The 26,935-nt window shown below is 43.3% G+C and overlaps 1 protein-coding gene across 1 annotated transcript in view; it reads right to left on the reverse strand.

The window, feature by feature from the left end:
* C2H12orf75 (chromosome 2 C12orf75 homolog) overlaps positions 1-26,935 on the reverse strand; it is a 67,783-nt gene that overhangs the window by 9,086 nt on the left and 31,762 nt on the right. The window contains exon 2 of the mRNA XM_044277275.1: positions 4,542-4,566. Coding sequence (XP_044133210.1) covers positions 4,542-4,566 — 25 coding nt within the window. The remainder of the gene's footprint in view (positions 1-4,541; positions 4,567-26,935) is intronic.

The following is a 26,935-nucleotide window of genomic DNA, read 5'->3' on the forward strand; positions in this document are numbered from 1 at the left end:
GTGCATGGCACATGTGTTGAATCTCATCATACAACGCTTTGTGTCTAAGTACCCAGGCTTACAGGATGTCCTCAAGCAGGCCAGGAAGGTGTGTAGCCATTTCAGGCGTTCCTACACGGCCATAGCACACTTTTCAGACATTCAGCGCCGAAACAACATGCCAGTGAGGCGCTTGATTTGCGACAGCCCGACACGTTGGAATTCAACACTCCTAATGTTCGACCGCCTGCTCCAACAAGAAAAAGCCGGCAACGAGTATTTGTATGACCGGGGTGCTAGGACAGCCTCTGCAGAGCTGGGTATTTGCCACGTTACTGGACGCTCATGCGTCCTTTTGAGGAGGTGACAAACCTAGTCAGTCGCACCGAAGGCACCATCAGCGACCTCATCCCATTTGTTTTCTTCCTGGAGCGTGCCCTGCGAAGAGTGCTGGATCAGGCTGTAGATGAGCGTGAAGAGGAAGAGTTGTGGTCACCATCACCACCAGAAACAGCCTTGTCATCATCGCTTGCCGGGCCTGCGGCAACGCTGCAAGAGGAGTATGAGGAAGAGGAGTCAGAGGAGGAATGTGGCTTTGAGGAGGAGGAAGACCAACCACAGCAGGCATCCCAGGGTCCTCGTTGTTGTCACCTATCTGGGACCCGTGGTGTTGTATGTGGCTGGGGGGAAGAACAGACCGTCAATGACATCAGTGAGGAGGAGGAACGGTAAATGAGTAGCTCGGCATCCAACCTTGTGCAAATGGGGTCTTTCATGCTGTCATGTCTGTTGAGGGACCCTCGTATAAAAAAGATGAAGGAGAACGACCTGTACTGGGTGGCCACACTATTAGACCCCCGGTATAAGCAGAAAGTGGCGGAAATGTTACCAAATTACTTTGTAAAGTCAGAAAGGATGCAGCAGTTCAAAACCAAACTAAAAAATATGCTTTACACAGCTTATAAGGGGGATGTCACAGCACAACGGGAATATAACTGGGGAAGAGGTGAAAGTAATCCTCCTCCTACCATGACCACGACGGCAAGGACAGGACGCTTTACAGATGTGTTGTTGATGGAGGACATGCAGAGCTTTTTCAGTCCTACACATCGCCTCAGCCCTTCGGGATCCAGCCTTAGAGAACGACTCGACCGACAGGTGGCAGACTACCTCGCCTTAACTGCAGATATCGACACTCTGAGGAGCGATGAACCCCTTGACTACTGGGTGTGCAGGCTTGACCTGTGGCCTGAGCTATACCAGTTTGCGATAGAACTTCTGGCCTGCCCCGCTTCAAGTGTCCTGTCAGAAAGGACCTTCGGTGCAGCAGGAGGCATTGTCACTGACAAAAGAAGTTGCCTCAGTCAAAAAAGTGTTTATTACCTCACCTTCATTAAGATGAATGAGGCATGGATCCCGAAGGGACTGACAGTAGGGGATACGTTTAACTAACAAAAGGCCTGACATGCCTTGACCTCAAAATGGTCCCCACGCTGCTGTATTTAATGTCTGCATACCAGATGACTTTCGTGAATTCTCCGCCACCAACTAGGGTTCAAGCCGCAATGTTTTAGTCACCTTTCTGCCTTGAAAACATCAATCAATTTTTCCGGCCGCTGCTACAACAGCGGCTGCAACAATAGCATTGTTTTTCAGGCATGTGTACACGCCTAATTTTTCTGGCCTCTGGTGCTGCACTGTGGCTGCAAAAACAAAACAAAAAAAAGGCACATACAAGTGTCAATTCCCCTTTCGTGATCGTTACCTTGTTGTGGTGAACGGGCTTGCGTATCACAATGAAGCGATCATCACCTCTATGAGTGTGTTGGCAATGTTGTCACACCCCAGATGATAAGGCCAATGCTTCATTATGATCAGACCAAAAGCGATCGGGACGGCTGGATGTTTTTTCATAAAAAAAAAACTTTAAAAAAAATTATTTTATTTTTTTTAAGTTGTATGGGTGGGTTTTTAATACATAAAATAAAAAAAAATCATAATAAAGTCTCTTAATAGTTTATTAGAAATAATGCAGACAATTTAAAAAATCCCCAACAATTCCAATACAAATCAAGTACAAAGCTCAGAACTAAATTATTCCAGGATGTCGTAATGGTTCGTTAATTCGACAATGGTTAATCAAATTTGACACACGTCCCTGGATAGGGGACGTAACAGGGATTAAACTGATAGGAATAGTACTAGTTAAGACACCACTCATATAGGGTGTCACCCCACATTGCTCCGTGCACGCGCAGTGCCCCAACTTGGGAATAAGAGGACCGACCAAGCTGCTTTTTCCCCATCTCCCGGTTCCTAAAATCAATTCAGTTTGGTGAATCAGAGTTTGGTCTTTCACTGTGAAGGCAGTCGAAGGTACCCGGCCTAAACTTTTTTTCACAAAAGGCAATCCCACCCTGATATGGGACGTAACAGGGATTAAACTGATGAGAATAGTACTACAGAAAATTGCACTCATATCGGGTGTGTCAGTAAATTGCACGGCGCAGACGCAATGACCGTGGCGTGGATTCAAACAAAGGGGAGGGAGCCAGCAATTTTTTAACCATCTCCCCGTTCGAAAAATCCATTTAATAAATGGACCCCGGATTGGGGACGTAACAGGGATTAAACTGATGAGAAGAGAGAACTATAGAAAATAGCACTCATATCGGGTGGGACAGTAAATTGCACGGCACAGATGCAGTGACCGTGGATTCAAACAAAAGGGAGGGAGCACGATTTTATTTATTTTTTTAACCATCTCCCTATTCGAAAAATCAATTCAATTCACCTTTCCGGGACCCTTGGTGTTGTACGTGGCTGGGTGGAGGAAGAAACCTTCAATGACATCAACAGGACATGGCTAGCTTGGTATCCAACATTGTGCAAATGGGAAGTTTGCGGTTGGGCAAATGGACTGTTTGCGGTGCATTAAAAGGGGAGTTTGGTCTGTCAATGTCTGTGAAGCGGGCGTAACCCTTACAGTACCTGATCAATACAACATCATACCTGATCGTATACACACACTGGATGTTTTAAACCACGTTGTTAAAAAAAATAAAAATTGGATTGTTAGGTGATTTATGCCCTTTATGGATTAAAATCCAACTCTGCGTCAACTATGTAATTTTCCCACCTAGAATGAAAAAAGTAAAGAAAGCAACAAAGCTGGTCCCCTATCAAATAGTATTTGTCGATTGGGGCATAAATTGAAGCTTTTGAGCAATTTTTTCAAATGGAAGGTGTGACGAATACCGCACATCACGTCGAGCTCACGAGATACGGTATAGTCACTCGTTACCAAGATGTGAAGTTACGCCCTCCCGGAGGGGCAAGTAAGGAAAGCTTACACAGTTGCCTCCTGTCCACACGGGCACAGATAGGCAGAGGGTTAGAGACACTCGCTCACAACCCTGACAAGCTGAGAGAGCCTTTTCACTGCCCCAGTGAAACAGCACTTCCTCAGCCTGGGTATACTGCCACCAGTTTCTCGTTTGCTATAATTCCGATACGCTAACGGGATTATATATAGTGAGAAACTAACCTGCATAGTATAACTATGCCGAAACAGGGACGTGGGGATTTGTGATCGAGATACAGGACAGCACAAGATTAAATTATATAATTTAATCGCCTTAAGGGCTCACTAGACAGTATACAATATGACAGAATATATACAGTGGTCCGATGTGCAGAATACAGGTGGTACGGTACAAACAGGATAAAACAGAGCAAAAAGTCAGTTTACCAGATGGATGAGTCCTTTGGGTTGATGAATAATGGTTCCTGTAATTGTTGGCTGTTGTCAGATGGGAGGCAGTGATGTCAGCAGTTTTAAAGGTCCCTCCAAACACGATGCTCAGCGTGACCCCCCCGTCAGAGAAAAGATGCTGGACTCTGCCTGCATGAGTCTTTTCACCTGTAGTCGGCCACGCCCCCCCCTCCCTCCCGATCCTGGCAGCCAAACAACCCACAAAACCCATTGGGGCCCATAGCTCCAGACCAGAAGGTCATAGGGAGATGGTTCTGGTACCAATGGGTCCACACATGGCAGTGTTATTAGGTTTCTGTGGTAAGATCTCCGTATCTCCCCTCCCTGGCATCCTACCACCAAACTATGAACAGGAGTCTGTCCATCTTGGCCACAGGGTCGCAAATATATACATCTTGTTTATGCCTGTGATGGACGGGAGATTCATAATTCTTTATGAATAGCCTTTTCCATGATGTCTGATAGTTGCTTTTGTTCTGAGGAATGACTTAGACCCTCTGCAGGGAAGTTTTCCTGCAGGATCCGTGCTGTCTGAATGGAGGTGTGAAATGTAACTAAATGTGGCCTGCTAGATGTTTTCTGCTATCTGGCTGCGCTTTGAAGCAGGGCCCCCTGTGGAGTTTGATTTTCTTTTGCCACTCCTGGAGCAAAATGGCAGGAATGAAATCGTACTCCATATTCCTCACAGAAGGTATAAAGAACTAGGGAGCAAAACTAAACCTATTCAGAACCAATACATCAAGCCACCTGAAGCTCAACCATTGCCTGATGCACATGACATACTCACACGTCTTTTCCGGTATCTTTGCAACCTAGAAAATAAGGGAATGTAATTTAGTAACTTATTCCCATAATCATAATACCACTAAATACTCCTAGATGCTTAGACTTGACAAAAGTTGAAATTTCACAAACTGACGTGGTACATGTGCCCTCCTATGATACCGAGCTCTTCAGTACCACTCATACTCCCACCGATTCTTCTTTATGGAGATGGCATAGCTGTATGCTTGGTTTTATGCACCGGTATTTCAATAATTAGGATGGGTGCTGCCGTACAGCTCTAATGTTCTGCCAAAAGTTCAGGCTTTTTTATGAAGTTTTTGAAGCCAAAAATCAGGCGTGGATAATAAAAAAAAAATGAAAAAAGTTCTAAGTACAAATTCCACTACTGGTTTTGGCTTCAAAAACTGCATAAAAAATATGAACATGTAGGTTACTTCTAACTAGAATATTATGACCCCACCCATAGCCCAGATGTGCTGTGTGATTGTAATCTTAGGCCACTTTTACACATTCAGTGTTTGGTTAGTAGTTTTCACCAGTAGTTGTAAGGCCTCTTGCACACGAACGTTGTGTATCCGTCCCGTGTATTAGGGATGGCAATTTGCAGTTTTTTTGGAAATCTGATATGTGTCACTTTATGTGGTAATAACTTGGAATACTTTACTTATCCAGGCCATTCTGAGATTGTTTTCTCATGACGCATTGTACTTCATGATAGTGGCAAAAATTAGTATTTTTGATTTTTACAATAAATTTGCAACTTTCCAAATTTAAATTTCTTTGCTTTTAAAACAGATAGTTTCTGTAGTTTACAGAAACAACCCATTTGTGATCGTAAACTACTGTACGGGCGCACAAGGAAAGGAACACCATATGGTTTTTGGAGGGCAGATTTAACTGGGATAATTTTAACTTGCCATGTCACATTTGAAGAACCCTTTGATGCACCCCTAGAGTAGAAACTCCAAAAAAAAGTGAGCCCATTTTGGAAACTACGGGATAACGTGGCAGTTTTGTTGGTACTATTTTAGGGTACATATGATTTTTGGTTGCTCTATATTATACTTTTTGTGGGGCAAGGTAAGAAAAATAGCTGTTTTGGCACGGTTTTTATTTTTTATTTACAATGTTCATCTGACAGGTTAGATCATGTGCTATTTTTATAGAGCAGGTTATTATGGACGCGACAATACCAAATATGTTTCCGTTTTACATTATAAAGCATTTTTGAAAAATTTTATTTTTTTTCGTTTTGCCATATTCTTGAAGCCATAGTTTTTATTTATTTATAGGATGACTGTCTTATGTAGGGGCTAATTCTTTTTCGGGATAAGATGACTGTTTAATTTTAGGGTGCATATGACTTTTTGATTGCTTGGCATTACACTTTTTGTGATGTAAGGTGACAAAATAACTTGAGGGGTTAGGTCATGTGATAGACCTGGTTGTTACGGACATTGCGATCCCTAATATGTCATTTTTCACTTTTAACACAATAAAAGGATTTTTGAAATAAAATAAATCATGTTTTAGTGTCTCCATATTCTGAGAGCCATAGTTTTTTTTTTTATATTTTGCCCGTTTTATGTTGGGGCAAATTTTTTGCGGGATGAGGTGACTGATTGGTACTATTCAGGGGGGCATACGTCTTTTTTATCTCTTAGTGTTGCACTTTTTGTGATGTAAGGTGACAAAAAAAATATGATTGTTTTAGCACAGTTTTTATTTTATATCATTATTTATCATGTGAAGTTTTTATATAGCCAGTTGTTACAGATGCGGCAATAGCCACTTTTTTTTAATTTATTTTTTCCACACACACACACACACAATGTTGTGCATTTTATTTTGGGAAATACATTTTTTTTACCAATCATTTCCCACAATGAGTTGGTTTTCATTTCATAAATATGACTTGTCATATTTATGGCGATGTGGAGCTAAACGGATCAGTCCTGACTTACAATGCAAGTCAATGGGGGACGGATCAGTTTTCACTGACACAATATGGTGCAGTTGAAAACGGATCTGTCCCCCATTGACTTTCAATGTAAGTTAAAACTGATCAATTTTGACTTAGACTTTTTTTTTTAAAGAATAATGCAAACGAATCAGTTCTGAACATATACAAGGGTTTACATTATAGGTGCGGATCCGTCTGTGCAGATGCCAGTAGCCTAATGAAAGTAGCCTAAACATTGCAGTCTTTGATTTGGTGTTGAATGCAAATGATGTCGGCTTGTGTAGTCTTGGACAGTTCTTCTTTGCTTTTGTACTGTATTTCTAGGCTTCTGAGTAGTATCATTAATCACTAAATGATCTGCCTTGTATGCATATGAGAGCAAGTAAAAGAACTAGTACAATAATAAAACGATATATGTGTAGAACGCGAGTGTGTGTGTGGTGTGCGACAATTGTCTAATGTACACGGAGGTGTAGTAGGTGTGACTGTTGTCACTATTGGTTATTTTGTCTAATAAATCTCTACTGGCAACCGTTTGCGTGTTAATTTCTTCTGACATGTGGTTGAGGAAAGGAGTTTAATTACGATAGGCAACCCATGGGGCCCAAAGTATCTCTGGGTATGATGAGTTAATGCGACGATCTCTTCAATACCTTATATTTGATTCACTTTATGCAACCACTGAGGTATGGTGAGGCAAGTTGATGTTCTCCATAGCGGCGGGATTAGGAGTTTAGCGGCTGCCAGCAGGAATGAGAGAAGGGACTTATTTTGCACATCTTGGCGCTCTGCATTCCAACCCAAAAATATCAAGGTGGGTGAAGGTAGTTTTCAATGAACAGATGTTCTTGGTAATCTATAAGACAGAGTTCCAGAACTTTTTTAATGTCGAGCAGGACCACCAGATGTGCAGATATGTCTCTCTTTCCAAGTTACATCTCCAGCAGACCGTGCATCGCCGGAACTATAATAGAATATGCCTAATCTTTTCTGCAATTGCGGACAAGAATAGGACATGTTCATTTCCAGATCCGGGCAGCACACAGAGAAATGAACGGGTCCGCAATTTTGTTCCGCAAAATGCAGAACAGAATTGCGGACGTGTGAATGGACCCATAAGGATAGGTCTGGTACTCCCAGGCAACCTAATGCTCTGGGAAGTGTTAGTGTTAAGAAACCCAGTCTGGGTCATTTATTTTTCCAAATGTATTTTGAGAAAAGTGATCTGGCTTCTATGAAATAGTTCTGTGGTATCTTAAATCGGTAGCATCTGGAACAGGTAGATAAATTTGGGGAGGATGAGTCCTTTTAGCAAAATTTTTCCTTCCTATCCAAGATAAGAAGGGAGCTGTCCAGGATTCTATTTCTTTTAAAGAGTTTTGTAATAGCGGGAGGTAGTTGAGTTTGGTCAGGTCCGACCAAAGCTCGCTTAGTTTAATTCCCAGATAAGTTATATAACTTTTTGGCCATTTAAATGGAAATTGGCTTTCAAGGTTGTTTTTTAGTTCTTGGGGGATATTTATGCCTAGTGCTTCAGATTTTTCAAGGTTTATTTTGAAGTTAGAGAGTGCGCCAAATTTAGTGAATGTGTCTAGCCGCTGGTATTTCTTTTATCGGATCTGTGAGACTTAAGAGAAGGTCATCAGCAAAGGCTGCTGCTTTATGTTCTACTGCATTAACCTTATATCCTGCTATGGCAGGATGTTGTCTGATGCTTTGAATCAAGGTCTCCATCGCTAGAATGAATAGCGAGGGGGACAGAGGGCAGCCTTGCCGAGTACTGCTTAAGATATCAAACGGGTCTGACAATAGACCATTAACCCGAACTCGTGCATATAGGCGGGAGTATAGTTGGGAGATGGCTTTAAAGGGAATCTGTCACCTGGTTTGACCATATTAAGCTCTCACCATTGCCATGTTTAAAAAAAATACCTTATTTCCTGCAGTGGTTTTCTTTCTTATATTCATGCTTTCATTTTGCTATAAAAAAAAAAAAAAAAAAAAAAAAGAGCAATATTTTTATTATGCAAATGAAGCCGAAAGGTGCCCAGAGGGACGTTATTCTTCACCCTCTGGGCCCAGTAACGCCGCCCTGCAGTGCCTAGACAGCCTTTATTTAGAGCCCATGCACGCCTCCTCGCTATGTAGTATCGTCCCACAGCCTAGTTTAATGGCGCCACCCCCTTTGCTACGTCAGCTAATTCATTCATGATATGCACCTGGAATCTTCAGTTTGTCCAGCTGAAATCTCACGCAGGCGCAGTACTGCCTACTGCCTGCGCGATCCAACTGCTCCTGAGGGCAACAGCGATAAGAAGACGTCACTGGGCTCGGCGCATGCCCAGTGACACTTTTGAGGCTGTTGCCCTTAGGAGCGGTTGGATCGCATAGGCGCAGGCGGTACTGCGCCTGCGCAAGATTTTAGCCGGATGAACTGAAGATTCCAGGTTCGTGGCTTGAATGATTTAGCTGACGTAGCAGAGGGGGCGGTGCCGGTAAACTAGGCTGTGGGACGATACTACATAGCGAGGAGGCGTGCTTGGGCTCTAAACTAAGGCAGGCTAGGCACTGCAGGTTACTGGGCTCAGAGGGCGAAGAATAATGCCCCTCTGGGCACCTTCAGGGTTCATTTGCATAATAATTTACAAAGATCACTTTTTTTTTAGCAAAATGAAAGCATGAATATAAGAAAAAATACCTTCTCTCCTGCAGTGGTTTTCTATTAAACATGGCAATGATGCGAGCTTAATATGGTCAAACCAGGTGACAGATTCCCTTTAATAAGGGTTCAGGAATGTGGAAGTGGTTAACCCTGGGTTCACACCTGAGCGTTTTACAGCGCGTTCAAACGCGCTGTAAAACGCTTAAGACATGAAAACCAATGCTTCCCTATGGGAAGGGTTCACACCTGGGCGTTTTACAGCGCGTACGAACGCGCTGTAAAACGCCCGACGCTCAAACAAGTACTTGAGCTTCTTTGGGGCGTTTTGACGAGCGTTTGTGGCCATAGGACACTGCAGTCAATGACACAAACGCGCGTCAAACGCGCGTTTACTATTACAAAAAACGTGCATAAAAACGCGCGACAAAAACGCGCGTTTGAGGAACGCTTAGGTGTGAACCCAGGGTTAGGGTTTCAGTCATGAAGGTCCAAGTCTACCCTGTAGAGCTCTCTCTCCACATCCATGCCTAGGAGGACCATCGGGGAGTGGGAAATATTAGCATGTTGCATGAGGTGTAAAAGCGTGATGGAATGGTCTCTGCCTTCTCTACCTTTTACAAAGCCAACTTGTTCAGGCAAGACCAGATCTGGTAGCAAAGGGCTTAAACGCTGCGCTACAAGGCCAGCATATATTTTTAGATCATTATTTAAAAGGGATATTGGCCTGTAGTTACTGCATAATTCTGGGCCCTTCCCTTCTTTGTGTATGAGGGAAATGTGTGCTTCAAGTGCTTGTCTCAGCAATGCAGAGCCCTGTAGTACAGTGTTGCAGAAGCGTAGAAGGGGTTGGAGTGTTTGTCATAGGGAGACCATCAGGACCCAGGTTCTTGCCTGTAGGGCTCTTCGACAGGATGGACTGGACCTCCAGCAACGTAAAAGGCTTGCTGATCTCTCTTTGTTGGTCCTCCCACAGTGTCCGGAGACGGAGATAAGAGAGAAAGTCTTTGATATCTTCCAGTCTCTTAGTTGTTTGATCGTTAGTGTCTTGTGCTCTCAGGTGATATAGGGAATTATAATAATGACAATGTGTCCAATATAACTTTGGCGTCTGACACGTGAGCCTGATTGGTGTTTTATTGAGAGTATATACACGTGCGTGCTTTGCGTTTCTTAGGCCTCTTTCACACTTGCGTTGTCCGGATCCGGCGTGTACTCCACTTGCCGGAATTACACGCCGGATCCGGAAAAACGCAAGTGTACTGAAAGCATTTGAAGACGGATCCGTCTTCAAAATGCTTTCAGTGTTACTATGGCAGCCAGGACGCTATTAAAGTCCTGGTTGCCATAGTAGTAGTGGGGAGCGGGCGAGCGGTATACTTACCGTCCGTGCGGCTCCCGGGGCGCTCCAGAATGACGTCAGAGCACCCCATGCGCATGGATCATGTGATCCATGCGATCACGTCATCCATGTGCCTGGGGCGCCCTGACGTCACTCTGGAGCGCCCCGGGAGCCGCACGGATTGTAAGTATGCTGCTCCCCGCTCCCCACTACACTTTACCATGGCTGCCAGGACTTTAGCGTCCCGGCAGCCATGGTAACCATTGAGAAAAAGCTAAACGTCGCATCCGGCAATGCGCCGAAACGACGTTTAGCTTAAGGCCGGATCCGGATCAATGCCTTTCAATGGGCATTCATTCCGGATCCGGCCTTGCGGCAAGTGTTCCGGATTTTTGGCCGGAGAAAAAAGCGCAGCATGCTGCGCTATTTGCTGCGGCCAAAAAACGTTCCGTTCCGGAACTGAAGACATCCTGAAGGACGGACTGTCCATTCAGAATGCATTAGGATAATCCTGATCAGTATTCTTCCGGCATAGAGCCCCGACGACGGAACTCTATGCCGGAAGACAATAACGAGGGACATTATTAATTTGGATACTTTGTCTCCATTTATGAAATGCCTGTTTTAATATGACTTGTAAAATTTTGCCGATTGTACGTTTAATATGTCTCTCAATTGTTGTGTTTGGAGGATATCTCTAGAGTCAGTTGATTTGTGTGTAAGTTCTAGTTGTTGGATCTCATTATATAGTTTCTTTACCGTTTCTTGTCTAGATTTGTTGAAATGTGAAGCTATCAAAATAAATTCTCCTCGAATGACTGTTTTATGGGCTTCCCAAATTGTTGTAAAGAATAGTGTGTCATCAATGCTCTGGTTAAAGTAATCTGTTAGGGCGTTTTCTATGCGACTTTTATATTGTTGGTTGGAGATGATGGATTCATTCAGTCTCCAAGTCCTCTGGGATTTTGCAATGTTGTCAAGTGCGTAACAGTACTATTGAGTGATCTGAATGCACATTTGGTATTATTTTTATTTCTCCGATAGTCAGAAGCGATGGGAGGGAAAGGAATAGGTAGTCTATGCATCTGTACGAGTTTTGCTTGGGTGAAACGGGAGTGTAATCTCTTTCCGTTGGATGGATATGTCTCCAAATATCGACTAATTGGGCAGAGTGTAATTTTTTGTGTATTATGTTAAGCGCCTTCTTGGACAGCATTGAGCGTCCTATAGATGTGTCCATATGTGGGTATAAGGGTCCATTCACACATCCGTGTGCGTTTTGTGGATCCACAAAACACAGACCGGCAATGTGCGTTCCTCTTACTCTCAGGTTATTGCGTCTGTTGCGGTTTTCTAAATATCTAAATCAGTTGATATGTGCTTCTTGTATTTGGAGATTTGAGGCAACTGCCGCTGAGTGGCTTATGACAGATGTCTGTTTGTTCAAGCGTATCGATCCCATGGCCTAGATGTTGGAGGTCTTGCTTGATCTCATATATATCTTTAGCGATGAGGGCTAGGGAGGAGGGTGATAAAAGCTCCGGAGATTGGTTTGTTCTTTTCAGAATATTCACCGCCATCATCACTTGCTTGTTCCGAGTCTGATGCGTGGGAGTCTTTAGACGACATTGTTTTGAGTGTCATCTTAGCGTTTTGTTTAGTCAGGAATTTTTCCATTTCAGAGATGGTAGATGCTGTAGCTATCTCTTGTTCTATTCCAGGTGTTTTAAAGCCAATTTCACCATATTGATCTCCTTTAGGTTAGGAGCTTGACTGAGGTCTCCCTTTGGACTGATGAGAGGATCACATTATGTGTGATCAGTAGGATTCAAGGAGAAAGGGCTTTTGTTCAGGTCCTTCGCTATATGTAGTAGGGGTAAGATGGGAAGAATGTGGTGAAGGGTAGTAGATGGGGTTATTTGATAGTGTGTAGAATCCTGAGTGGGATCCAGATATACAAATTTGAGCACTGCTGCTAGCTGGGGGACTTGTTGCATAAGTCCTTGTTAGTGTTTTTGTGGTAATGTGAACAGGTGGCTATTATGCACAGGGAATGGCTTAGGTTTCAGCTTTGTGGCCTTCTTCTGGTATGTGGGAGTCAGTGGTGTTGTTCTAGAGGGTCCCTCCAATACTCAGGGGTCTCACAGAGCTTGGGCCTCCCCACCAGCGTGGCTGTTTAGCATGCAGCATGCCTCCCAGTGTTTTGTGCACTGAGTGCAGCTACTATGGCAGGGGAAATATGCTGGCTGTGGGGAAATATGCTGGCTGTGTGTAAAATGGTTGCCCCGTGTGTCTGAAATCCCCCTTCCAGATCGAGCTGACCTGTTGCTGCGTTGGCAGCTGTGCACGCTTGCGCCGTTGACCGGGCTTTCTCTCCACTCTTCCTCCTTTGTGCTGCCTCCGGATCTCCTGCCTCAGCACCGTCCTCCAACGGAGCCTCCGGATCTAGACGTGTCCAGGTCCCAGGGGCTTCTTCCTCAGAGCGAAGGTGCTCAAACTCAGAAGGGAGCTCCAGGGGCAGCAGATACTCGAGGTCGGGGCTTCGTCCGGGCGGTAGGCTGCAACTCAGCTATGTGCCAGAGCCGCTTCCAGAGATGGTGGAAAGCAGCCTACCAGTCTTCGGCTGCTGAATCGGGGTGCTTTAATGTTTGATGGGGGTTTTCCAGGCACTGGATGGCAGTATATTAAATTTTGCTAGGCCACCCACCCCTTTGACATTTATAACTTATTTCTGAGGTGATACATTCTTTATGGTGAAAATTCTGGAGAAAAACAGTTGATATTTTGCGCAAATCCAAACGCCATTCTTTTTGGCGCATTTTACATCATAACATGCTTAGTAAATGTCCCTCATTGACTTCTATCCGAGAGTTTTCTAGACATGCTCTTTGACCTGTGCAGAGGTCATTGTACAAGGAGAGAACAGATGAGCTTTGACAATCACCTATTGTGAATGGTGCATCTTGTGTTATCTATACACATAGGTGCTGTCATTCTAATTCTGCCTGTAATGATAAGCAGATAACTGCAGTAAAGTGATCTGTACAAAGAAGTGGCGCCTATTATTAGGCTAAGGGCTGCATTACACCAGAGTATCTGATCAATATCTGTTCAATCAGTTGGTGTGTATAAAATAAATAATAATAATAATAATTTGTGTGTGTAATAGGCCATCTGACCAATGATTGGTCAGAAATCAGTCAGATAATCTTTTGGTGTAATACAGCTCTTAGTGATCAGTGCGAGAACTTTTTGTTTAAATATAGATATTGACATGGATCAAAAACATAAAAACGTGATTTAAACAATGGGTCATTTTCTAATGACACATTACCTTTAAAATACTTTAAAGAGGACCTTTCACTTGTATAAACTATGTGAACTGAGTATGCTGCCATATAGAGCGGCGCCCGGGGATCTCACTGCACTTACTATTATCCCCGGGCGCCGCTCCGTTCTCCTGTTATAGGCTCCAGTACCTTTGCTCCTTAAGTTATAGTAGGCGGGTCTTCCCTTGTCCTGTGGGTGTCTCCTTCTAGACTGTAGCGCTGGCCAATCGCAGCGCACAGCTCACAGCCTGGGAGGTTTTTTTCTCCCAGGCTGTGAGCTGTGCGCTGCGATTGGCCAGCGCTGCAGCCTAGGAGGAGACGCCCACAGGACAAGGGAAGATCCGCCTACTATAACTTAAGGAGCAAAGGTACCGGAGCCTATAACGGGAGAACGGAGCGGCGCCCGGGGATAATAGTAAGTGCAGTGAGATCCCCGGGCGCCGCTCTATATGGCAGCATACTCAGTTCACATAGTTTATACAAGTGAAAGGTCCTCTTTAATGTAACTATGGTATTTTGTAATGAATGCAATCCAGTTGTCCCATGTGTTTTCCCTTTGCTGGAAGATTGTGCACCATAATCCATCATGCTACACCAAAAACGAAGCGCCCTCAGCCAAAACTAGGAGTGAAACCTCAAGAAAAAAAGTTTAATAGAGAGAGATGTCCCTCTTCTGTATTCTGGACTCCCTCCTGGTTTGGCTTACAAATACTGATGAAAAGTACTGACCAAACACTGGCTGTATGAAAATAGTCTTAGTCTAAAGGTGGATATAGATGAACCAATAATAATCCAGATTATGGGGAAATGACCATTTCTGCGAACGCTCATTCCTGATAATCTGACCACCTAAATGTGCTGTCGATCACCTGATGAACAAGCAAAACGCTCGTTCATCGGGTGATCCTGTCGTTCGTGCAGGCACCACTGATCATAGTTCCTTTGCAGCAGATCGTGTGGTCTGAACAGCGACCTGCTCCTCAGAAACCATAATTCTGTATGAGGACGAGGGATCGCAATACCGATTACTTGTCCCCATACTGTGAAGGAGATCTCTGCATGTAAAAGTCTCCTTCACTGAGCGAGCAGCCGACTGTCAGGAAGGAACACTTCTTTCCCAACAATCGGCCGCTCCATCTGCTCATCTAAAACCGCCTTAAAGGGGCTGTCTCACTTCAGTAAGTGGCATTTATCGTGTAGAGGAAGTTGATACAAGCCACTTACTAAAGTATTTATTATTATCGATATTGTCTCCTTTGCTGGCTGGATTCATTTTTCCATCACATTATACACTGCTAGTTTCCACGGTTACAGACCCCCCTGCAATCCATCAGTTGTGGTCCTGCTTGCACAATATAAGAAAAAAAAAACACTAGCCTAAGGCTCCATTCACACGTCCGTGATGTGTTGCGGACCAGCAAATTGCGGGTCCGCAACACACCAGCCCGGCACCCCCATAGAAATGCCTATTCTTGTCCGCAAGCTGCGGACAAGTTCTATCTTTTGCGGAGCTGCGGACCCGAAGATCGGGGACGCGCTCCGCAATTGCGGATGCAGACAGCACACTGTGTGCTGTCCGCATCCATTCTATCCCCATAGAGAATGAATGGGTCCGCACCCGTTCCGCAAAATTGCGGAACGGATGCGGACACATTCTGCGGACGTGTGAATGGAGCCTAAATGCGCTCCCATGGTTCTGGCCACCAGGGAGGCTGACTCTTTTTCCTATAGTGTGCAAGAACGACCATCACTGATGGATTGCAGGGTGATGGAAATGAGCAGTGTATAATGTGATGTAAAATTAATCCAGCCAGCAAAGGAAGCAAAATGGACAATTACAATACATTAGTAAGTGCCTTGTATTAAATTTCTTACATGAGACAACCCCTTTAAGTGACAGCTGCAGTCCTCATTTGCATACCAAGTTGCATGCAACTTAAAAGGGTTTTCCAAGATTTAAAGGGAACCTGTCATGTGGATATTTGATCCAGCGTATATTTAATTCAGAGCTATAGCCACTCCCCTGCCCACCTGCTGCTGATTCCTATGGAAACAAACTGTCATTCAGCAGCAGGTAGGCGGGGAGAGTCAGAAGCTCATGAATATTCAGGACTCATCATTATCAGCTGAAGCTTTTCAATACAAGATGTTGGCAGATTGACTGGGTTAATTAAAGAAAGTGACCCTGCATTGTGCTAAGAGAATCAGTCACTTATTTATGTTGCCCTTAGTTAGGACACCATAAAACTGGTGACAGGTTCCCTTTAAGGACCCATGACGTATCGGTACGGCATGCTTCCCGAGTCCTTATAGGGAACCTGTCATGTGGATATTTGATTATAATCTAACTAATTATATACAATCATTAACTACTAAAAAGTGCCTTAGATGTATTCACTTACTGGTGTGACAGATGGTTACCTCATAATATACACACAAATATGCTGCATGCTAATGAGCTGATTCGAGTCCAGCGTGATGTCATTGAGTCCAGCGTATATTTAATTCAGAGATATAGCCATTCCCCTGCCCACCTGCTGCTGATTCCTATGGAAACAAACTTTTATTCAGCAGCAGGTGGGCGGGGAGAGTCAGGAGCTCATGAATATTCATGACTCATCATTATCAGCTGGAGCTTTTCAATACAAGATGTTGGCAGATTGACTGGGTCAATTAAAGAAAGTGACCCAGCATTTTGCTAAGAGAATCAGTCACTTATTTATGTTGCCCTTAGTTAGGACACCATAAAACTGGTGACAGGTTCCCTTTAAATACTGATGACCTATCCTCTGGAGAGGTCATCAGTATCTGATTGGTGGGGGTCCGACATTCAGAACCCCTGCCAATAAGAGGTTTGAGAAACTACTGGCGCTCCTGTGAGCACCACAGCTTTCTCCCTGTTCACCAAGCTCAGTGTTGTACATTTTATAGCGGCTGTGCTTGGTATCGCAGCTCAGCCCCAATCAGCTCTAGGGGGCGGAGCTGAGGCTAGGTCCTATGACCGATGAATGTATCATCACTTGGCCAAGGGAAAGCAGTGAGAAGACCGTTGCACTTTGCACTACTGCAAACACCACTGCCTTCTCAAGCAGATGATCGGGAAAGGGGGGGGGGGGGGGGGTCCCAGATGTCAGACCCCCCACAGATCAGAGACTGTTGACCTATCCAGAGGTTAGGTCATCAGTATTTAAAGGGGTTTTCCTTAAAGGACCACAGAGTTTTGGTAAGACTTTTGATATGTCAGACAGCTGTAAAAAACCATGATAGGAAAAGCGTTTGTAGCTTTGGTGCGGTCATGTGGTGCTTACGATGCGAAAGCACTGCTGCCAAGTACTGTGCAGCCATTAACGCTGCAGCAGGTTCCAATTAAGCTAATGGACACTGCACTGTTTAGTAGGTCTGTACTGTTAACAACAGCGCAGCACCTTAAAGACCGTGGCCATTAGCAATACAGACCAACTTAACAGTGCAATGTGATTGTACCCAAACGGTATGGCCACACAGCGCAGCCAAGCTGTGAAGCGGGCATGGCAAGAACTGCATGGCCCTGCAAGCTGCAACAGTATAAGAGTAATTCATTACAAACTGATTGTTTGTTTCCACTTTGCCTGGTTAATGGATGCATAGTAATCCGTAAAACCACACGGCCATTAACAAAAAGCAATCAGTTTGTAGTAAGCCGTGCTCATGGCTGTACCCTCAGGCTATAGGGACGTTTTGTAGCACCTACCAAGTGATTTTAAAGTAAATTGAGCGATCCCATGACTACTGCAGCCCACAAGACTGCACACAACTCCTTTTCAAAAAGGTCTGTAGCATGTGAGGTCTGTTTTGTAGGCCATTCTGCATCAGCTGGGACATAGAACTTTAGAATACCACAGCTGCTGAAGAACCTCTTTTAAAATAAAACAATACAGTGATCCCTTAATATACAATGGCCTCAGGATACAATATTTTCAACATACGATGGTCTTTTCTGGACCATCATAAATTGAAGTTAAACTCAACATACAATGTCTAAGACTCAGAGCTAACCAATCAACATGACCATTTCACTGGTAAATCGGCTTTTTTGTTATCTAGTAGCTCTTCTGCGGTACTACATGTTCTTTACTGCCCTGTCTGTGCCAGGATGAGCTGCTCCTTTGGACACTAGGCGGGCTGAGGTTTCATTTTCTGGTACATGTATGCACTATGCAAGACCCTGAAGAAGCTCCTGCCCACACCATAGAAAGTGATCTACAGCTTCCAGCATCTATTTCTGTCTGCCTTACAGAAGGACTTGTTTTATCTGTCTTGGTTATCTGCTTACTTTACTTAAAACTTCACTTTTTCTTGCTTTGGGATGAGATTTTTGGGCTTTTGAACCAATTACTGGTTTTCCATAGAGTTATGGAATCAATGGTTTCAACTTTCAATGGTTGTTCTAGAACCAATTAATATTGTAACTTGAGGAACCACTGAACATAGAGGAGGAAGGACCATTTAGATATAGACAGCAGCTGCTGGATACATGCAGAAATCCAAACCCCCCAGAATATATCCACATTGGACGTAAAGAAAAATCCAGTTGAGTTCTTCAAGACTCATCCACCTGGCTGGTACTGTAAAACACTGCGTATTTCCCAAACACATCCGAAATCAAGGTACAGAAAATAAAAAGCAGGGGAAAAAAACTGAAAAAAAAATAAGTTACATGAAAACCTAAAAGAGTATTAAAAAAAATGTAAACAGTACCCCAAACAACGGGAGATGTTACTGTCATTTGGTGGTGCTTTTGCAAAGTAGAGTAGAAAGCTGGGTAGTGTTTTACTACTGCTGCACATTTAATATACATCTTGGTTACAAGGATAATTAAAGCAATACAGTATACTAATGTCTTAGGCTACTTTCACACTAGCGTTTTGGCTTTCCGTTTGCGAGATCCGTCATGGGCTCTCACAAGCGGTCCAAAACAGATCAGTTTTGCCCTAATGCATTCTGAATGGAAAAGAATCCGCTCAGAATGCATCAGTTTGCCTCCGATCAGTCTCTATTCTGATCTGGAGGTGGACACCAAAACGCTACCTGCAGCATTTTGGTGTCCGTCTGCCGAAACTGATCCGTTCCGAAACACAATGTAAGTCAATGGGGACGGATCCGTTTTCTCTGACACAATCTGGCACAACAGAAAACAGATCCGTCCTCCCCTGACTTTCAATGGAGTCCGTCTTGGCTATATAAGACATAATACAACCGGATCCGTTCATGACGGATGCATGCAGTTGTATTATTGTAACGGAAGCGTTTTTGCAGATCCATGACGGATCTGCAAGAAACGCTAGTGTGAAAGTAGCCTTAGGCCTCTTTCACACGGGCGAGATTTCCGCGCGGGTTCAATGTGTGGGGTGAACGAATTTCACCCGCACTGAATCCAGACCTATTCATTTCTATGGGGCTGTGCACATGAGCAGTGATTTCCACGCATCACTTGTGCGTTGCGTGAAAATTGCAGCATAAAAATGATTGGGGCTGCATGAAAATGGCAAGTATCCTCAAGCAAGTGCGGATGCGGTGCGATTTTCACGCACGGTTGCTAGGAGACGATCGGGATGGGGACCCGATCATTATTATTTTCCCTTATAACATGGTTATGAGGGAAAATAATAGCATTCTTAAAACAGAATGCTAAGTAAATTAGGGCTGAAGGGGTTAAAAAAAATAAAAAAAAATTTAACTCACCTTAATCCACTTGTTTGCGCAGCCCGGCTTCTCTTCTGTCATCTGTGAAGAAAAGGACCTGTGGTGACGTCACTGCGTTCATCACATGGTCCATCACCATGGTGATGGATCATGTAATGGACAGTGTGATGAGCGCAGTGACGTCACCACAGGTCCTTTTCCTCGCAGATGAAGACAGAAGAGATGCCGGCTGCGCGAACAAGTGAATTAAGGAGAGTTTAATTATTATTATTTTTTTTTTAACCCCTCCAGCCCTAATTTACTTAGCATTCTGTTTCAGGAATGCTATTATTTTCCCTTATAACCATGTTATAAGGGAAAATAATTACATCTACACAACGTTGTTCAGTTTTTATCGTGCGGGTGCAATGTGTTTTGCACACGCGTGATAAAAAACTGACTGTGGTACCCAGACCCGAACTTCTTCACAGAAGTTCAGGTTTAGGTTCAACTGAACCGGAACTTCTGTGAAGAAGTTCGGGTCTGGGTACCACAGTCCGTTTTTTATCACGCGTGTGCAAAACACATTGCACCCGCACGATAAAAACTGAACAACGGAACGCAATCGCAGTCAAAACTGCCTGAAATTGCGTACCTACTTGCGCAGGTTTGCCGCAATGCACCCAGGACGCATCCTGAGCCAAAACGTGACGCCCGTCTGAAAGAGGCCTTACAGTGCAGCCCCAGAATTATCTGTACATCTGTGGTGTCAACATATGCATATGACATATATATGTAAAACAATGCAAAGGTGTGTATACTTGGCCAAACTGATAAAGTGTTCATTAACTTTACAGCAAGTGTTAGGTGAATCACTAGACAGTACAATAACCTTGGATATTGTACAATATTTTATCAAGAAAACATTAACTGAGCTGCAGCGCAAGGCATTTACAGAGACAATAACCTAGCAAGGACAAACTAAAAATCAATAGAAGAGTTAAAAGTTACACAGATGGCAAACAGCTTAAAGGGGTCCTCTGGAACTTTTATACACATCAGGAGAGATAGTGGGGTAATATCCCTTTTACCCAATCAGGAGGACTGTGCTGGTTTCAAAGTTCGGTTCCTGACGCTCAACAAGCCGACATTTTCCCTCTTCATGCTGCATACAGTAGCTGGACTGGAGAAACAATCGTAAGGGAAGGAGAACTACCAAATCCTCAGTTGCAAGCTCCACTGTCTCCATCCCACAATGGCTGGCTGGAAGCTTCTCATGCAAAGGAACCCATTCCTCCACTTAGGGTAGGAAGAGTTCTTTCTTTCGGGTCCCAGGCTAGGTCTCATTTGTTGACTTCCGGTGTGCCACTTTGGGTGCCAGACCATACTGCGTTACTTGAACCTCCGCTGACTCATACAACCTCACAGCCAGAGTCTGAAACAAGAGAAAACTCCATTGGCAAACAGGGGCCCCCTACAACAATGTTAGAGAAAGCCGCATGGTGAGAAGGAGACAGCGGATATCTATACAATACAAATTGTGGGGGTAAGAGGCCCTGCAGACCACAAAAAACTATTCTGATTGGAGTCCACACCCCTGTACTATGGACATGAAAAGAACTAAGGAAGAGGAAGAGGTTAATGGCCCTTTTAAACAATCTTGGAGGTTCCAATTTGTAGTCCAGATGGAGGATGGACTCTCTCACAGTTGTCATAAAGCATAGTAGAATCAATGATTTTGGTGTCTGCATCAACAATGCTTTCACCTGAAAAGTGTTTGCTCGTTCATTGGGTGATCAAAAGCAACTTTACACAGGGCAATGATCAGAACAAATATTCCTAGGAACACCGCTTCCCGATAACTGATCCAATCGTTGCATGCAAGGAACTCGCAGCTTGTCAGTAAGAGGCCCCATTGTGGCCTTCTCTCCTCTGACAGGATTGCACAGCATCAGGGCAACAGCATACGACCATATCCATTTTTGTAGTCTGCAAATCACAGATCCCGGGCGAATACTTGCAGCCAGTTTTTTTTTTCCAAATAGCAGAACTGTCCTATGCTAGTTCGCAAAACAGACAAGATTATGTTCTAGTTTTTGCAGGGCCAATGAATGGACTTATGGGTGTGCTGTCTGCATCTTTTGCGGCCCCACTGAGATGAATGGTTCCGCATCCGATCCGTGGCCATGTGCATGAGCCCTTATTAGGGTTGTTGGGTTATCAAAATATTGATACTTTTGTCACGGTATCAATACTGCACTTACTATTATATCTGGGCGCCGCTCCGTTCGTCCACTGTGGCCCCCATTACCGTCTCCCGCGCTGTAAGATAATTACTACTATCAGAACGACGGGGAGGAGACATCAGCTTCTCTCCTGGGCGTTCCTTCTCCCTGGCAGCAACATTCTGCGCTGTGAATCGCCACTCTTCATGTCCTGCTACTTAGGTAATGTCCGGACCCATGAAAGGTCCCCTTTAACCGTTAATACAGGAGGCAGGTGCCGGCAGCAGAATCACATAGTCGGCACCCTGCCTCTGACAGGGAGCTGCAATCAGCGCAGTTAACCCCTCAGTGCGGCACCTGAGGGGTTAACTGCCACTGATCTGCTGCCAGCACCCGCATCCTGTTTTAAAGATTAATTATCATTGGTGGCTGCCATGGTGTGTTCCCTGCTGCTGTGTGTAGTCCTAGTCACCCTAATAGAGTTAAGGGGGAAATAGTTATTAAATAAAAAGTAAAAAATAAAAAAAACCACATCAAAATATTAAGTATAAATTACCCCCTTTCCCAATTTTACATATGAAATATATAAACAATAAATAAACATATTACATATCGCCACGACCGAAAAGTCCAAACTATTAAAATATAAAAATCTCCTAAGCGGTGAATGCCGGAACATAAAATAAATAAAAACTGCGCGATTCGCCATTTTTTTTATGTGGAATGCACATGGCTTTTTTGGCGTTTTATTTTTTCCGCATGGTATCGAATATCGTAATACTTTTTTTTATGGTTTCGAAAGCGAATCAAAATTTTGGTATCGCAACAACCTTAGCCCTTATACTAATTTATAATGCTGGGTAACCCTTACAGTCCTGAAATCTATTGTATTACACTGACAGAATGCTGTCAGTCAGTATAATGCTATGCAAACCTTTCAGTGGAAGGGAGGCCTGTCCTGCCCACAGAAGTCATAAGACGGGGGCGTAAAATAAAAGTTTCTTTTATGCACTTGTACTGTCCAATTATGAAAAGTTTGTAAAAAGTATAGTGCCCATTTAATTGTAATTATATATGTTTATTGCTCCATTTTCTACAGAGATCCCTCTTCCATCAGCCTGAATCTTATTGCTTATGGCTTTATCCTGCTCCCAACAGACAAAATAACAAATCTGTTTTAAAAGGGGTTCAAGCATTTACTTTTAAGCTTAAAAGTCATTTTTGTAAAGGAAGCTCCAATCATTTTACCATTTCCTTTAGGAGATGCATGATTAAGAATCTTGATTGAACTGTAAAAGCATCTACATAATATGTGGAAATGGCTTCCATGTCCTGTGCCATCAGTGGAACCCCATATGTAGCTTTTACAGGCACTTTAGGTTGAGAATGTGCATTAGAAAAAAAAAAAAAAATATATATATAGCATTCAAGGGCTCTTTAACCCTCAAAAACTGGTACATGGCAGAAACAAATCTGCTCTATTTTACTCTTTTTGAAGTGTCTATCAAGGCGCTATTTTCTGTTCAATAATAGATTTGTCCAAATTAATTTATGCCAAAAAGAAGGAGCAACATGTCAAAATTCTGGCATAAGGACCTAAGGAAAAACAATTGCTTACCGGTAATTGTTTTTCTCGATACCCATGACGGCACCCATGCGAGGAGGACCTCCCATCCGGGACAGGAAACCTGAGAATATAAAAATGTTCACACCCCCACCACACCTCAGTGATTGTGATTACCCGTCTCCGGACACCAAAGCAATAGAAGAGATTTGACAAGATAAAGATATAGATATATATATATATATACATACACACATACATATACACACACACACACACACACACACATCTAGAAAACAAATTGTTTCTTGTTTTGTTTTTTAATAGGGAGGGAAATTTTGGGGTTGCCGTCATGGGTATAGAGAAAAACAATTGCCGTAAGCAATTATTGTTTTCCCCTCCTCCATGACGGCACCCATGCGAAAATAAAATATAAATCACATTTTAGGGAGGGACAACGACCTGAAGAACCTTCCTCCCGAAGGCCGCGTCCTCATTGAGATTAACCACTTCAGCCCCGCTAGGTGAAACCCCCTTCATGACCAGGCCACTTTTTACACTTCGGCACTACACTCCTTTCACCGTTTATCGCTCGGTCATGCAACTTACCACCCAAATGAATTTTACCTCCTTTTCTTCTCACTAATGGAGCTTTCATTTGGTGGTATTTTATTGCTGCTGACATTTTTACTTTTTTTGTTATTAATCAAAATATAACGATTTTTTTGCAAAAAAATGACATTTTTCACTTTCAGCTGTGAAATTTTGCAAAAAAAACGACATCCATATATAAATTTTTCGCTAAATTTATAGTTCTACATGTCTTTGATAAAAAAAAAATGTTTGGGCAAAAAAAAAATGGTTTGGGTAAAAGTTATAGCATTTACAAACTATGGTACAAAAATGTGAATTTCCGCTTTTTGAAACGGCTCTGATTTTCTGAGCACCTGTCATGTTTCCTGAGGTTCTACAATGCCCAAACAGTATAACTACCCCACAAATGACCCCATTTCGGAAAGTAGACACCCTAAGGTATTCGCTGATGGGCATAGTGAGTTCATAGAACTTTTTATTTTTTGTCACAAGTTAGCGGAAAATGATGATGATTTTTTATTTTTATTTTTTTCTTACAAAGTCTCATATTCCACTAACTTGCAACAAAAAATAAAAAATTCTAGGAACTCGCCATGCCCCTCACAGAATACCTTGGGGTGTCTTCTTTCCAAAATGGGGTCACTTGTGGCGTAGTTATACTGCCCTGGCAATTTAGGGGCCCAAATGTGTGAGAAGAACTTTGCAATCAAAATGTGTAAGAAATGACCGGTGAAATCCGAAAGGTGCACTTTGGAATATGCGCCCCTTTGCCCACCTTGGCAGCAAAAAAGTGTCACACATGTGGTATCGCCGTACTCAGGAGAAGTTGGGGAATGTGTTTTGGGGTGTCATTTTACATATACCCATGCTGGGTGAGAGAAATATCTTGGCAAAAGACAACTTTTCCCATTTTTTTATACAAAGTTGGCATTTGACCAAGATATTTTTCTCACCCAGCATGGGTATATGTAAAATGACACCCCAAAACACATTCCCCAACTTCTCCTGAGTACGGCGATACCAGATGTGTCACACTTTTTTGCTGCCAAGGTGGGCAAAGGGGCACATATTCCAAAGTGCACCTTTCGGATTTTGCAGGGCATTTTTTACACATTTTGATTGCAAGGTACTTCTCACACATTTGGGCCCCTAAATTGCCAGGGCAGTATAACTACGCCACAAGTGACCCCATTTTGGAAAGAAGACACCCCAAGGTATTCCGTGAAGGGCACGGCGAGTTCCTAGAATTTTTTATTTTTTGTCACAAGTTAGCGGAAAATGATGATTTTTTTTTTTTCTCTTTTTTCCTTACAAAGTCTCATATTCCACTAACTTGCGACAAAAAATAAAAAATTCTAGGAACTCGCCATGCCCCTCACGGAATACCTTGGGGTGTCTTCTTTCCAAAATGGGGTCACTTGTGGCGTAGTTATACTGCCCTGGCAATTTAGGGGCCCATATGTGTGAGAAGTACTTTGCAATCAAAATCTGTAAAAAATGACTGGTGAAATACGAAAGGTGCACTTTGGAATATGCGCCCCTTTGCCCACCTTGGCATCAAAAAAGTGTCACACATCTGGTATCGCCGTACTCAGCAGAAGTTGGGGAATGTGTTTTGGGGTGTCATTTTACATATACCCATGCTGGGTGAGAGAAATATCTTGGCAAACGACAACTTTTCCCATTTTTTTATACAAAGTTGGCATTTGACCAAGATATTTTTCTCACCCAGCATGGGTATATGTAAAATGACACCCCAAAACACATTCCCCAACTTCTTCTGAGTACGGCGATACCAGATGTGTCACACTTTTTTGCAGCCTAGATGCGCAAAGGGACCCAAATTCCTTTTAGGAGGGCATTTTTAGACATTTGGATCCCAGACTTCTTCTCACGCTTTAGGGCCCCTAAAAAGCCAGGGCAGTATAAATACCCCACATGTGACCCCACTTTGGAAAGAAGACACCCCAAGGTATCCAATGAGGGGCCTGGCAAGTTCATAGAATTTTTTTTTTTTTTCGCATAAGTTAGCGGAAATTGATTTTTTTTTGTTTTTTCTCACAAAGTCTCACTTTCCGCTAACTTAGGACAAAAATTTCAATCTTTCATGGACTCAATATGCCCCTCAGCAAATACCTTGGGGTGTCTTCTTTCCAAAATGGGGTCAGTTGTGGGGTGTTTGTACTGCCCTGGCATTTGAGGGTCTCCGCAATCATTACATGTATGGCCAGCATTAGGAGTTTCTGCTATTCTCCTTATATTGAGCATACAGGTAATGAGATTTTTTTTTCCTCGTTCAGCCTCTGGGCTGAAAGAAAAAAATGAACGGCACAGATTTCTTCATTCGCATCGATCAATGTGGATGAAAAAATCTCTGCCAAAAAAAAAAAATGGAGGGGAAAGGCGTCTGCCAGGACATAGGAGCTCCGCCCTACATCCATACCCACTTAGCTCGTATGCCCTGGCAAACCAGATTTCTCCATTCGCATCAATCGATGTGGATGAATAAATCATTGCCGGGATTTTTTTTTTTTTATATATATATATACAAAATGCTTGCCAAAGCATAGGAACGCCGCCTCCTCCTCAGCTCGTATGCCTTGGCAAACGTATCTGTCACTGCAGAGGAGAAAATCCCGTCTTGCAGCGCCGCATACACCGACTTGCGTGTAATCTGACAGCAGCGCAATGCTTCTGTCAGAATGCACATCGGTGCTGCAGCTGGTCGATCGGTTGGTCCACCTGGAAGGTAAAAAGACAAAAAAAAATAAAAAAGAAAAAACCAGGCCACAACGCAATAATTTTATTAACTTTGGAACAGAACGTGTAACTTTAACTTTTGGAACTAAACATTAACCTGTTTGCTTACCTGTTTTTTTTTTTTTTGTTTTTTTTTGTTTTTTTACCTTTATAGAACAAACCTCTCCTTCCCCATGGGTCAATGTGCAAAGCGCAAATCGCCCAAAGATGTGGCGAAGTGCGTTATGCACTTTGTCCCATGTGAAAGGAGACGTTTGCAGCAGCTGTGAGTGAATGGGCCCTAATAGCCCTGTGTGCC

The sequence above is a fragment of the Bufo gargarizans genome, chromosome 2 (assembly GCF_014858855.1).
Source record: "Bufo gargarizans isolate SCDJY-AF-19 chromosome 2, ASM1485885v1, whole genome shotgun sequence".
Classification (NCBI taxonomy): Eukaryota; Metazoa; Chordata; class Amphibia; order Anura; family Bufonidae; genus Bufo; species Bufo gargarizans.